We start from the raw sequence: 12732 nt of genomic DNA, 5'->3' as shown, positions 1-12732 counted from the left end.
TGTGTGTGTGTGTGTGTGTGTGTGTGTGTGTGTGTGTGTGTGTGTGCGTGCGGGTGTGTGCGGGTGTGTGTGTGTGTGTGTGTGTGTGTGCGTGTGTGCGGGTGTGTGTGTGTGCGTGTGTGCGTGCGTGTGTGTGTGTGTGTGTGTGTGTGTGTGTGTGTGTGCGGGTGTGTGTGTGTGTATATACATGGACTGAAGGTGTATATTCATAGCTGTGGGCACAAAAGGGATTTTTTCAGAGTGTTACAGAAAACAAGAGCTTAGTGTCGGGCCTACTTTCTGTCAGTGGTCGCCTCAAAATTTCCCCTCACGTTGAGGTACAAAGGGGTTTTCTCTGTGTGTTTGTGTGTGTGTGTGTGTGTGCGTGCGTGCGTGCGTGCGTGCACAGTATGATATCTGATCTCATAATTCCTATGACGCACTCTAGCCAATAGCTGTCTCTGGGTTGCAATGTCACACCATTTTCAGCAGCCCCCTTCCCCGACCCACAGTGATCCTGCCTTTGTGCTACAAGGACGGGCACAAAACGCGAAGCTGCAATAAATCCCTTTGTTTCATTAGCAGTGGATCAAGTGATCATGTGTAACGTGAAAGGTGTCGCTGGTAATAATGAACCCGCGGAGAATTATCCCCTGACTCCCTCAGCGCGACGCAGAGCATTCTCAGCTCTTTGATTCCGTTTTTCAAAAGTGTTCAGTCTCACCGCTTTGGTCAAACTCTTTGAGCGCGTGTGGGTCTTTCCTGCACGTACTCTGGCCTCCTCCCACAGTCCGAGGACATGCAGCTTAGGTTAAATGGAGATTCTGAATTGCTCGTCGGTGTGGATGGCTATTTGTCTCTATATGTCATCCCTGCCCTACGCCGGTGACCTGTCCAGGGTGTACCCCACCTCTCGCCCAAGCTGCTTCAGTACCGCGAACCCTCGAAGGATAAGCGTGATAGAGCGCAGATGGATGGACGGTGAACACAGTGGAGCATTTAGCATCTAAAAAGCCAGATATTTGTCTTTGGAGTCGGTGGAGATCATACAAAGCGAATGAATATTGAACTTAAATTCAGCAGGTGTCCAGGCGCAAGACTCCGTGATGTGTGAACTAGGCAAGGACTTCGTGGAAAATCACTTTTTTCAGTGTCCCCAAGATATGAATTAATGCAGAATGACATGATGAGTAGTGATAAAACGAAAACCTGAGATCAAACTTGCATAACGACATTGTAGCCAAATATAGCCTCAGAAGCATATGGCAACAAAAAAAAACCCCGGCGACAAGCCGCACTAGTTTAAAAGCAGCGTTCGAATGCCTGTAAGTGTCATTATTGTTATTATAGTGCCATTCATTCTTAGTTCCCATCACAGCTGCAGATAGATCTCACCCATGGTTGTGAAGCGACTGGGCCAAAGTCCTATTTTTAACCTGCCAGTAAGACAACAAAAGAGTGCTGAGCACAGCAGAGTCGGCAAGTTGACCTGCGCGACACCCCGAGTGGTTTGCAAACAGAAAACAGGCCCAAAATCTTTAATTCTGCATCACGGTGACTCGACCTTTTCCCGCAGTACAATCTTTGTATTTTAATGCAAAATCTGAAATAAATGCAGATTTTCTCTGCACTTTTTGTGAAAACAAAGAAAAAAATGACAAAAAAAATTGTTGCTCAGGTTCCTGTGCGGTAAACACGTGCGCACCTGCGATTGTAGAGTATGATCAAGCTTGGTGTCTTTTTCGTCTGACAGGGGTAATAGAGCAGGGAATGCAAAGAAAATAAAAAATATTAGTGAAACTAAACCAATTATTCTGTCTCTGCTTCCTGTGTGAAATCTTCACAGTCAGACAACAAGGCCTCAGTGTCTCGACATGCAACAATCCTGTTCTTACACCCACACACACACACACACACACACACACAAACACCAGCAGTCATTTTTTCCGCTTATTGCTTCACTGTTGAACATGTAGCGAAACGTTTCTCTGTGAGGAGCGTTTAGACGACAGTATACGAGTGGGAAATCCGAGCGCTTGATGATGATCGATAGCAGAGGAGGTGTATTGTGGAAACATACACAATCATTTTAATTTTTTTATATATATATATATATATAAGCGAGTGATTCAGCACAAAGAGGAGCAGCAGTAATTAAAACTATGCTTTCTCATGAAACAAAGCCGATGGAACACGTCATCCCCGGGGGACTGGAGACATAAAATGCATCTTTTTCTTATTTAATGGTAACCTTAATGTAAATTATAGCTCCTTAAATTGTGATTTCATTTTTCCATAACGTTGACCCTCGGCACCTGTGCTCATTTATTTCCATCTTTTCAGTTACTGCACATGGAAACTCACCACTAAAGAGCCTTGAGAGTGAAATAAGTGCATCAGCTCTGGCATTTCTGAGGCTGCATTTTAATCACTGGACTGTATTTGAGTGATTAGCGGAGAGCACGGGTCACAATTATTATGATAATGTCCGCTGGCACTTAAAAATGCAGGTACTCAACCTGCCTGTCTCATTATGACCATGACGTATAATTATATTTGGCAGCAATAAACAAGTGGGGGTGGATTTTTTTAAATATCAGGGCTGAATTCCTGCTTTCCCAACAGCGTTGGTGCTTGTGAACATTTTGTCTTGTTTGTCGAACTTTAGTTCTTCTGACAGTCGATCAGCTTCTCCGGACGGAAACATCCCATCAACCTTATGGTGCCAAGACAACAAATCCTAATGACGTTTGCGATGCACGTGACTTTACATGGAGCACCGCCAGCAGGTCAAAGCTTCATCAGCGTCTGGATTTAGCTGGCACACTATCTGCTGCAGACCTTTGGGCTTTCCAAACATTGTGTCACATCGACTTCTCCTCTTGCTCCATCGTGAGGCGGATACTTCTTTTTTTAATTTTGATTCGAATTTAACATGTATAAAGAACCAGTGGATAAATTGTCATGAAATGCGGTACAGACATTGAATGTCACCCTCAGGATGAGAAGCCAGAACTATTTATTTTTTTTGGCGCTAACGCTAAGCTTCATAACAATTCAAGTGCAATTCAATACTGCAGCCTCCCAAATGATCATATAGTTGATTCAAAATGTCTTTAAATAGTTAGGATAATAACTTAAATGAATACATAACGATAGTGTGTACGCATAACCATCAGTCACATGCAAACTCATACGCTAATCCTGGCCTGTGAGATGACGCAAAAGAACAGGAACATGTGCAAGACGGACACAGAAATGCTTTCCAAACAAATTCAACCTTCTGCAGATCTAAGTAAGTACACAGTATTGCATTTTAGAGGTCGTGTGAAAAATGTGGGGGGTTTTTTCTATTTCCTTTCATTTTCTTTTTTTTCCTAATGTCCCCGACGATTGGAGAATGTTCCCAAACATCTCTGGAGATATGAGCCTTTTCCCAGCCGGTCAGCTGATGTGAAGACGACGACAGCAGCACATGGTGTGCTTCCAAAACAACTGTCATGTAGCGGGCAAAGTGGAAGCACACATTGACCTTTTGACTTTCACAGACACACACACACACACACACACACACACGTAGACGCGGGCCACGGCAGGCGGTCTTACACCCGCTCGCCACTGGACCACCTCCTGCTGTCAAGTGCTGTGGGTAAATTGAGGGGAGTGTGGTCGCAAGACTGAGAGGCATCATTTATCAAAGTGTCCACCTCCACAACTTCACAGCTCCTTCTTCTTCCAACAGTCGTGACGCATAGACGATACAAGATTCAAGATGTGTATTGTCACACCGCTTTCACGCAAAAAAGAGCTTTCTCTTGGTTATGACGGATCAGTGATTGGATGTTCACAGAAGTCCCAACGTTCTTTTAAAGAGACTAGTAGATAATCAACACATGTTAAATGCATCAAAGAAAAGCCACTCCTACAATTAGATGTAATTCATCATCTTATATCATCTATTATTCATATATTTATTAGTCCTCACTATGTGTTCTTGTGTATTGAATCTGCAGTTACCGGCAGCGATGACCTTGATCGCAGCAGTAACCGTGCTTCACAATGAATCACCGATTGGTGGGGGGGGGGGGGGGGGGGGGGGGTATTTGAGATTACCCTCACTTTCCTTCTGGAGAGTCAAACCCTGACACTGCAGTTCGGATTTTCCCGGATCTGGAGCCCGAAGGGGAAAATTATCAACCCCCATAATTGGTCCCAGATGAGAGGAGTTCAGCTGGAGCAGTGAGCGGCGGCATTGTATGGCAGCGTATTGTTGGAGTGTGTTGAAAATCTGTGCATCACTACAAGTGATCATCTGATTGAATCAACCCATGGGCTGTGGCTCAGGATGTAGAGACGGTCGTCCACTGACTAGAAGTGTCAGTGGTTCGATCCCCGATTCCCCCCAGGCCGCACGCCGAACTGTCCTTGGTCAAGACACCTAACCCTAGATTGCTTCTGTCGGCTAAGTACGTGGTAAATACGAATGTAAGAACGTGTGTGTGACTTGGTGAATGGGACCTGTACTGTCCAGCTCTTTCAGTGGTCTGTAAGACTAGAACAGCTGAATATAAATACAGTCCATCTACCATATTTGTTTTGTATCTTTAATAGAGACACATCAACCATTTTTTTTCGACATTAAAATAGTTTTTGCATTGACTAGAAGTTGAGGAAAATAGAAGATATAGACAAGTGACATACATTAGATCTTTTCTAGCCATGCATGGCATTATTAAAATGAATAACAGAAAAGCCGAAACAACAGTGTCGTCCCCCCCCCCCCAATACGTACTGTAAGCAAACCCATGAGATGGAAAGTCACTGTGAATTTACTCAAGAACAACACTCCAGTGAAGTTGAAGAGGGACATTTCCTCGAATATTTACACGCTTCTCTGCTTTATATACTTCCAAGTAAATATGTTATTTTTTTACACTGTTCTACATAAATAAAGTTTTTTTCTAAGTTATTTTACATTTAACGAGTCGTCCCCAACTTTTTTTTAGCATTTCTCCCCACACATTTTTTTAATGCTAATTGGCAAGTTTTGCCATTCCAGTGTGCTAAACTTTAAAGTGTAAACATTAGCGCTTTTTAAAGTTAGCAGGCCGATGTAAGCATTGACTGTGCCTCTAGAAAAAAAGTGATGCCTGATGTTTTTGGCACAAAAAGAGTAGTGTCTGTTCGTGGCCCCTCTCCACATTTCAGATGTCTATGATCTTTTAAGTTTCCATTCTTAACTTTTTCTGAAAAAACTGGTAAACAGTCCAATTTAAAAAAAAATATGTAAATGTAAATACAAATTTGTGCTTCAAAACTTTGTCATTTCTTTATTTTTTTACTCAACGTATCATCTCAAACCTCTCATATTGTTCCCGTGACTCTTTTCCAAGGGGCCTGGCCCCAAACCACTGGACTAAAATGTGTAACTTCGTCCAAATAAGTTACCTCCACCTCAAACTACCGGCTATATTACTTTGAGTAATTAAGGAAACTTAAGCATTGATGTACCAGTAACATACAAATAATGTATTTTACTGGTGTTAAATAATGTATGTATTATGCAGCTTCTGTCCATTTCCTGCAGTATAAGAACCTTCACTTTTGCTTTTGAAGACATCCTACTGAAAATACTTGAACCGCAGGACTTTTACTTGTATCATGGAGGATCTGGTCGAAGGTCAACAAGCGTGAGAGTAGATCGTGTTTTACTCTGCTGCCCTCTAGTGTCCGAGAGGACACAACACATCTGTGGCATTTACTCTGACAGAAGATGAAGGATTCCCGGGCTGCCTCCTCTTCCAAACCCACCAGAGAGCACAGACACAATAACACGGATGGACGGCCGCTCGCCCCCTGCGTCTTTCTGTTTACTATTTATTCCTGTGCACTGCACTTGATCATTATGTACATCCTGTGACCGTAAACAGAACACATGAACAGATTATTATTATTATTATTCTTTTTACACAATTAAGCAATACTTGGAACAGCAGACAGGCAAACACATGACCTACAGTTGTCTGTATCCAAATCTGATCACTTTCATACATAGCACAGTTTCAAACAACACACATTCATTGACTACAATACAGAGATTAGCCTCTTTTTTTTTTTTTACATAGCCGTAAGATTTCAGGTGGAGAAGTCAGTCAGCGAGGGGAGCGTATGAGGATTATTTCACATGAAGGTCCTCAGTGTAAGTAAACACACACACACACACACACACGTACACACACACTTCCTGTGTCTGGTAAGTCACCAACGAGAGCAGGAGCCCCAAGATGCAGAGTTCAGTGTTTTCATTCTGGGACCCAGTGTCCATTTCTGTCGAGACACAGTTTTTCCTCCCGTTATTTAATCCATTCCGGGTCCAAAACCAGTTGAAGTAACGGCGCCTTGTAGCTGCTGGGCAGACTCTTGATGCAACGGTTCGATATTCAGACAACCCACAAGGGAAAGAACGAACTCCGGTGAAGAGAAAACGACATTACGATGGATATCGAGAATGACAAAGAAACAGAAAAGCATCTCGTGCTTCATTTGAATCGTCACAGCAGAAAGGAAAATTTGCCCTAAAGCACTTCAAAAGTTTCATCATTTAAATGCGTTCAAATGGATGGATTTTAAAAAAACAGTTTAGAACTCATAACGAGGGTCAAATATCAGAATGAAACAGATTTACTGGACTTTCCAGTAGCAGTAACACAGAGTTGAGGGTGAATATGTTCATATTAGATGCCTGTGAAAACCACAAACCCCTAAAAGAAATGTCAGAGTGGCCCCGGCGCTCATGATAAGATAATTCAGTTAGGTGGAATCATGTAGATTTGAGTCAGGGGTTTAAACTATTGCAAACGGCAACACTTGTTCCTCCACGGTTGATATGAAACGATATCTGTGTTACCAAATGTCAGCGCTGTGACAGAAATATCTCTCTCAAATGTAAACAGAATAAATCAAGTCGTGAAAAAGAAAGGGGACAGCTTCGTAATCCCTGCCGGTGAGAGATTCTTTGATAAAACTGAAACATGAAGGGAGATGCGGTCAAGCAGATTAATTCCCAAGCGACTCAACGCGATGAACATGTGAATCTAATGACGGAATGAACCTACGTCTGTAAAAATCAAGTTTGTGGGAGGCGACAGACACCTCACGTGAGCGGGGAAACAAAGGTATTGCAGTCTCTCATTCAGTCAATCGGTTTACAGCACGGGTTAACTGAACTGATCTCTTCTTTTCGTCCACACTCTTTACCCGATGACATTTGTAGTTCACGACGACGACAACAAGAAATTAGCTAATAAAAAAATAACAATGGCTTCCTTCAGTCAGTTTGTGCTTTCAGAGAGCTCCCTCGCAAAACGACTGTATTGATACCGTATGAGTGCGTATGCATGAGGCCTCCAGGTGCTTCATGTATGGACCTGTACATGTGCTAATCCCAAAATATATAATCCCCACTTCCCTGCACATGCGGAAACACACACGGCTTGATCACATCAGACGCAGCGTTGATAAGCGGCTCTCCTACTCTACGAACAGTTTTATTGTCATGAATGTTAAAGCAGGAATCGTGTGCTCTTATTGTTGGAAAAAAAAACAACAACACCTATTTATTATTATGAACTATCCTTACATGTGCAGTATGGCTCATGGGGGGACGGAAGAGTCACTGTCAAAAGCCAGCCACAGCTGTTTTCAGCCTCCGTTTCCCTTCTTTACAGCCGCAATGCTTCATAAATTAGTTATTTCGTACCTATATTCGCACCATCATTTGGATGAAAAACCCATTTGGCTTTAGTTCGATTAAAGCCAAAAAAGTACAGTAATGAGACGCTGCTACTCTGTTTTTCTTTCAACTGCACCAAGAGCTGGAGTCGATTCAACAGAACTGATCACAGATCCAACTTTCACACAAGACGTCTTACGGGGGAAACGCCTGCTGTTGTTACTTACAGACTATGTGGTCGCTCTGTATCACTAGCTGGAGCAGTCTGTCTCTCCGCGAAATGCTCCCTTCACTTTGGCTGCCTGATGTGTTTTTCTCTTATCTCCCGTGTCCTTCGTCTCTTGGGGCCCGTCTCCTCCGAATCAGACGCGCCTCTGTTTCTCCAGTCGTCCCGGTGACTCTGCTCTCGATTGGCGGTTTGGTTGGGGGTCTAGTAAGGACACTCAACACGGAAGGAACCACACATACATACAGTACAGTGGGTGGGTGCATAAGAGGTAACGGGGGTCATTTGTCCAGTTGCACCGTTGGTCTGAGCGCTGGAGTTCCGTAGCCTCTTTTGCAGATCAACTGGCCGTTCCGTGTTTCAGAGGTGCGGGTCGAAGCACAGGTATAAAGGCGGATGTTGTAGGATGGAGCTGTAGTATGTTGACCAGTGATGGTGACTTATTTTTATTTTTGGGGGGGGGGGGGGGTGAGATGAATCTGCAGGGGAAATAACCTCCCCTCATTCATTCCCTTGTCAATATTCACTCAGTAGAGGGTTTTTTGTCCTTGGCTGTCGAATTCTGACCAGGCGTCATTCAGTTCCATGAAAATCATCTTGGCGTATTGTTCATACGGTTGTCCTGTTGCCTGCGAGGGAGGAGAGAGAAATGAAATGAAATCCCCATTAAAACGTGTTGCACTTGAGTGATACTAACTAGGTGTTTTGCTTCTGGCAAACACCTGGATTTAAATCAGACCCGCTGAGACGACAGGTTGGACCGCGTCCAGAAATATTAAAAGCTGAGACATGCCCTTAAAAAAATTCAGGAGCTGGAAACTCCAGCCATACGTGGTTCAAGTGGCAAACACATGCACAGCATCAAAACATTACACACAAGTGACAAACTGTAGTAATAATAATATTAAGTAACATAACACTGCAAACATTTACTTAACAGCAAACAAAACACAAACTTATCACTTCAATTAAAACTTTAAAACTTTGCTAAGTAACAAAGATACTGAGTCTTATTTGTAACTGTAATATTAACGTTATAAACAAGACTCAGTATCAAAAGACGTATTTTGTTTTGCTTTCTGATCTGATCTAAAAACATTAGAAATTTGACTGACGACGCCGTACTGTCAATATTTCTGCTATGATTCATGGAAACCCAGCTGTTAACAGATGACTGGTTCAGGTCCATTACGTGGACACGTGCCCATCTCATCGGACACGGTTTAATGCGTCCTTATTCGCATTTACTCCGACTTTTGTTGTCGTAAATGGCTAAACTCATATGTCCCCCGTCGGATTATGCAACAGGATCATTTCTGAAATAAAGCTGCCGCTAAGTCTGCCCCTGTCCTGCCGCATTGCGACGATTGATCAGTGGATACTGATCCTGTCAATTGGTCTCCTGACCCCTTTTTGATTGGGCCTCGCCTCCGCCTTTGTCCTGATAAAGGAGAGGACGAATAGAGGAGTGGGAAGCATTGTATTTTACTCCTCGCATGAATGCTGTTGAAGTTTCCTCTTTCACCATCTCGCAACTGTTGAAGACCATAACCCTGAAATTCCCCTCTGAGAGCAGAAGCAAACGGACTACCCTGAAAACACAGGTACGGTCTATTTACTACAGCTGTTGGTATTATTATTATTATTGTTATTATTATTAAGCTTTCTGTTCTGTCGCAGTGAGGAGACTCACTTTGCTGTCTGTCGTTCTGTTCGCCGCTCGCAGGTACAAAAAACTGCCTTCCGGACTCCGGATGACGCCACTGGTGTTCAGCTCGAGCCCGGTTGACGACTCGATCTACGTGAAGTAATCGCTGCCACCAAAAAACGCTCCAACCGCAAAGACTTTGTGGCGTTTGGGGCGTCACTTGCGCTGCGAGAATGCTCCTCGTCCTACAACTGCTGATCCTGGCGGAGACCGCGCGGGGGGCGCCACGGGCCCCGAGGGCCCGGGAGGCCAGAGTAGACGACATCAACATTTTTCTGACTATGGCGTGGCAAGTAGCCCGCCACATACACCCAAATTCCAGCTGTTATGTCTGTGGACTAATGCCGTACACAGCCGGCGAAGGTTTACCCCTGATGGCCCTGCCCGCCTCCGACTGTGACACCTGCCACCTGATGCACGTCCACGCGTCTCAGTCCTACTCTCACCCCCATTGCCCGAGCATCTCCAGGATGAGGCCGCTGAGTTGTCCCGGGGCGCGCGCAAACTGCTTCAGATGTGTGACGGCCCCGAGGCCCGTTCCCGTAGCCGTCATCCCTCAGCCGTTCCCCTGGTGCCTGGAGAATGACGGCGGCACACCCGTCGGCGAATCGGACTGCGTTCACACTTTCAAGTGGGACGGGGAGCAGGCCGAGGTCGAATTTCCGTCGTTAAACTCTCCGCCCGAGCAGTGTTTGGAAGCGGCAGGCCAGGCTCGCCTCAGCGCGTTGGCCCGCCGCACCGCCAGCTGCTCCATCTCCTCCCCCGTGGGGATGTACTGGGTGTGCGGAAAACTCGCATATCCTCATCTCCCTGTGGACTACGGAGGACGCTGTGGCTTGGCGTACGTCGTGCCGGCTATGAGGGTGGCGCACTCTCTGCCCGGGAAACCTCCTCTTAAGCGAGCGCGGCGCGGAGCGTCCGACATCTTCGGAACGCATCACCAGTCGCCTTTCAAGAACGCGCTCGGCCCCCTCCTCCCGTTTTACGGAGTCATGTCTGCGCTGGATCAAATCGCCGACCTGTCTCACGCAATAGAGGTGATAGCCAACATAACTGGGAGGGCGCTCATGCTCATTTCGAGCGAACTCGCCTCTGTCCGACTTCTGGCGCTGCAGAACAGAGCAGCGCTGGATTTCCTCCTGGCGGCTCGGGGAGGAACTTGTGCCGTCATTGGCTCAGAATGTTGTACCTTCGTCCCCGACTACAACGCTACGGTCGTGGATATAGTCAGCCACCTTCATGACACCGCCAAGTCTGTTCACCAGGACAGCAGCTCTGTAGCGGACTGGTTGAGCTCTACTTTTGGACTGGCGGGTCATCGCATTGTCGAGGTCTTGGTTATTTTGGCTGTTTTCATGATATTGTTCTCATTGTTTACTTCATGTGTGAAAAAGTTCCTGTTCAATATTAATTAGCGGCGAGGTGACGAATAATCATCCAGCACGATCCTTTTGACTTCGCCCAAAAACGTTTCTGTCTGTTAAATTTGCTACAGGGAAGAAAACATATATATTTTCTAGTTATTCCTTCCTCCTGTGTGTGCTTCATTGTGATAGTTTAAGGCCCTGAAAACATATTTTCTGTTTATGTCTATGAACAAATTGGTCCGACGTGAACAGACGTTTTTCTGCTTACGCCGGATTAGTTTTGGTGCTTTGTGTATTTCTGTTGAATCTGTCCTCTGCCGGGCCACCTGTCAATCAAATTCAGCAAACTACACTCTTCTAGTCCCGATGACGTACGTTGGCTGTAAAAATTTAAATAATTCAAACTTGAGAATGTTTCTTTTTTTTTTAACTGGATCTTTCCTTGTTGCTTCACTAATGTTGAAGAGAATTACCTAAACCTCCAGTTACTGAATTTGGCCACTTGGTGGCAGCAAAAACAAGCTGTAAACATATCGTTGACCTATTATCGCCTCGTACGGGTTACACAGTGAAAACATCAGCATTAACACATCGTGCAGACACAGAGCAACAGAGTTGTGTTTATGTCCACATGATGATGAAAGTCTAATATTCAATTTTAGAAACTTACATTTGTTGCTGCATAATTCGATCTCACCCCTTCTTCACTGTGCAGTTTGCACATCCTGGTCTGACAACCCTTTGGGGGGGATATTGCTTCCGTGATTCACTGTTTGAGCTGATGAGCTGTGACAACTTTGGGTTGTACTTTCACTTTTGTAAGTTTATCTGTCAGCATACAGATTAAGAGACTCTCTCCGTAAGGGTTTCAGTCGCTGTCTCTCTCACCTTGTCTGGGTGGACGACCAGGACTGCCTTGCGGTAGACCTTCTTCACCTGCTCGGGAGTAACCAGGTCGGCCATGCCCACGGGCTTCCAGCGCGTCTCTCCCTCCCACAGCACGGTGTGCATGGTGGACAGCAGGGCGCGGATGTTGCGCTCCTTCCCCTCGATCCAGTCCAGAATCTGGGTCACACACAGGAGACGGGGAGAAGGGGGAAGCCATTAGCTGGTGATGACAATCACAAGAAAAAAATGCTTTCATGTCATTCTTGGCTCTGGGGAAATGGTCTTTTTCAGGGGAGTAATTAGAGGAAGCACAGTTTGGTCATGGAAGACCTACATCGGTCGCCTAATTAATTCTGAATTAAACAGACAGGCCTTTAACAGCCAAAGGTTTTTGAGTACACTATCCTAATTTTGTGAATCGCCGAAATTGCCTCTATTGTACTACGCTGTGTAACAGCCCAGTGGATTAATGTCGAACAGTAATTCTCCCCAGATGTACTGACGATAGATTCATAGGGCTGTTTCTCGGTGATACTTGGAAATTAACTATTCAATATTCAATGTGCATGAAGATGATACTCAGAAGCCCCCTTTGCCTTAATTTTTTCTGGGTCCATCTCTTTGGCCATCTCCTCCTTCCTCATCTCTGCAATCGTCCTGGGCCCTTTCTTCTCTTTGGACCCTGCAAAACCTTGACCGGACAGCAGGTCGTCGAAGTTGGCAGCTGAGGCCTTGGGCTTGGAGCCTGGCACAGAGAAATACAAACACACAGAGAAAGAGAAAACATCAAATGTGTTCGGGAAGGACTTCTGGCGATGGCTGCAGGGGAGGA

At 45.1% G+C, this 12732-nt stretch overlaps 1 protein-coding gene across 3 annotated transcripts in view; it reads right to left on the bottom strand.

Moving 5' to 3' along the window:
* Positions 1 to 5842: 5842 nt before the first annotated feature.
* Positions 5843 to 12732, bottom strand: part of dnajc6 (DnaJ (Hsp40) homolog, subfamily C, member 6) — a 36197-nt gene continuing 29307 nt past the window's right edge. For all 3 annotated transcript variants that reach the window (XM_047336716.1, XM_047336715.1, XM_035647768.2), the window contains 3 exons: positions 12497 to 12645; positions 11901 to 12077; positions 5843 to 8566 (listed from right to left, as the gene is read on the bottom strand). In XM_047336716.1, the coding sequence (XP_047192672.1) occupies positions 8465 to 8566; positions 11901 to 12077; positions 12497 to 12645 (428 nt within the window). In that variant the 3' untranslated portion in view covers positions 5843 to 8464. The remainder of the gene's footprint in view (positions 8567 to 11900; positions 12078 to 12496; positions 12646 to 12732) is intronic.

The sequence above is a fragment of the Scophthalmus maximus genome, chromosome 13 (assembly GCF_022379125.1).
Source record: "Scophthalmus maximus strain ysfricsl-2021 chromosome 13, ASM2237912v1, whole genome shotgun sequence".
NCBI classification, from domain to species: Eukaryota; Metazoa; Chordata; class Actinopteri; order Pleuronectiformes; family Scophthalmidae; genus Scophthalmus; species Scophthalmus maximus.
The sequence above is the reverse complement of the archived record's forward strand: the minus strand, read 5'-3'. Positions and strand labels throughout refer to the sequence as shown.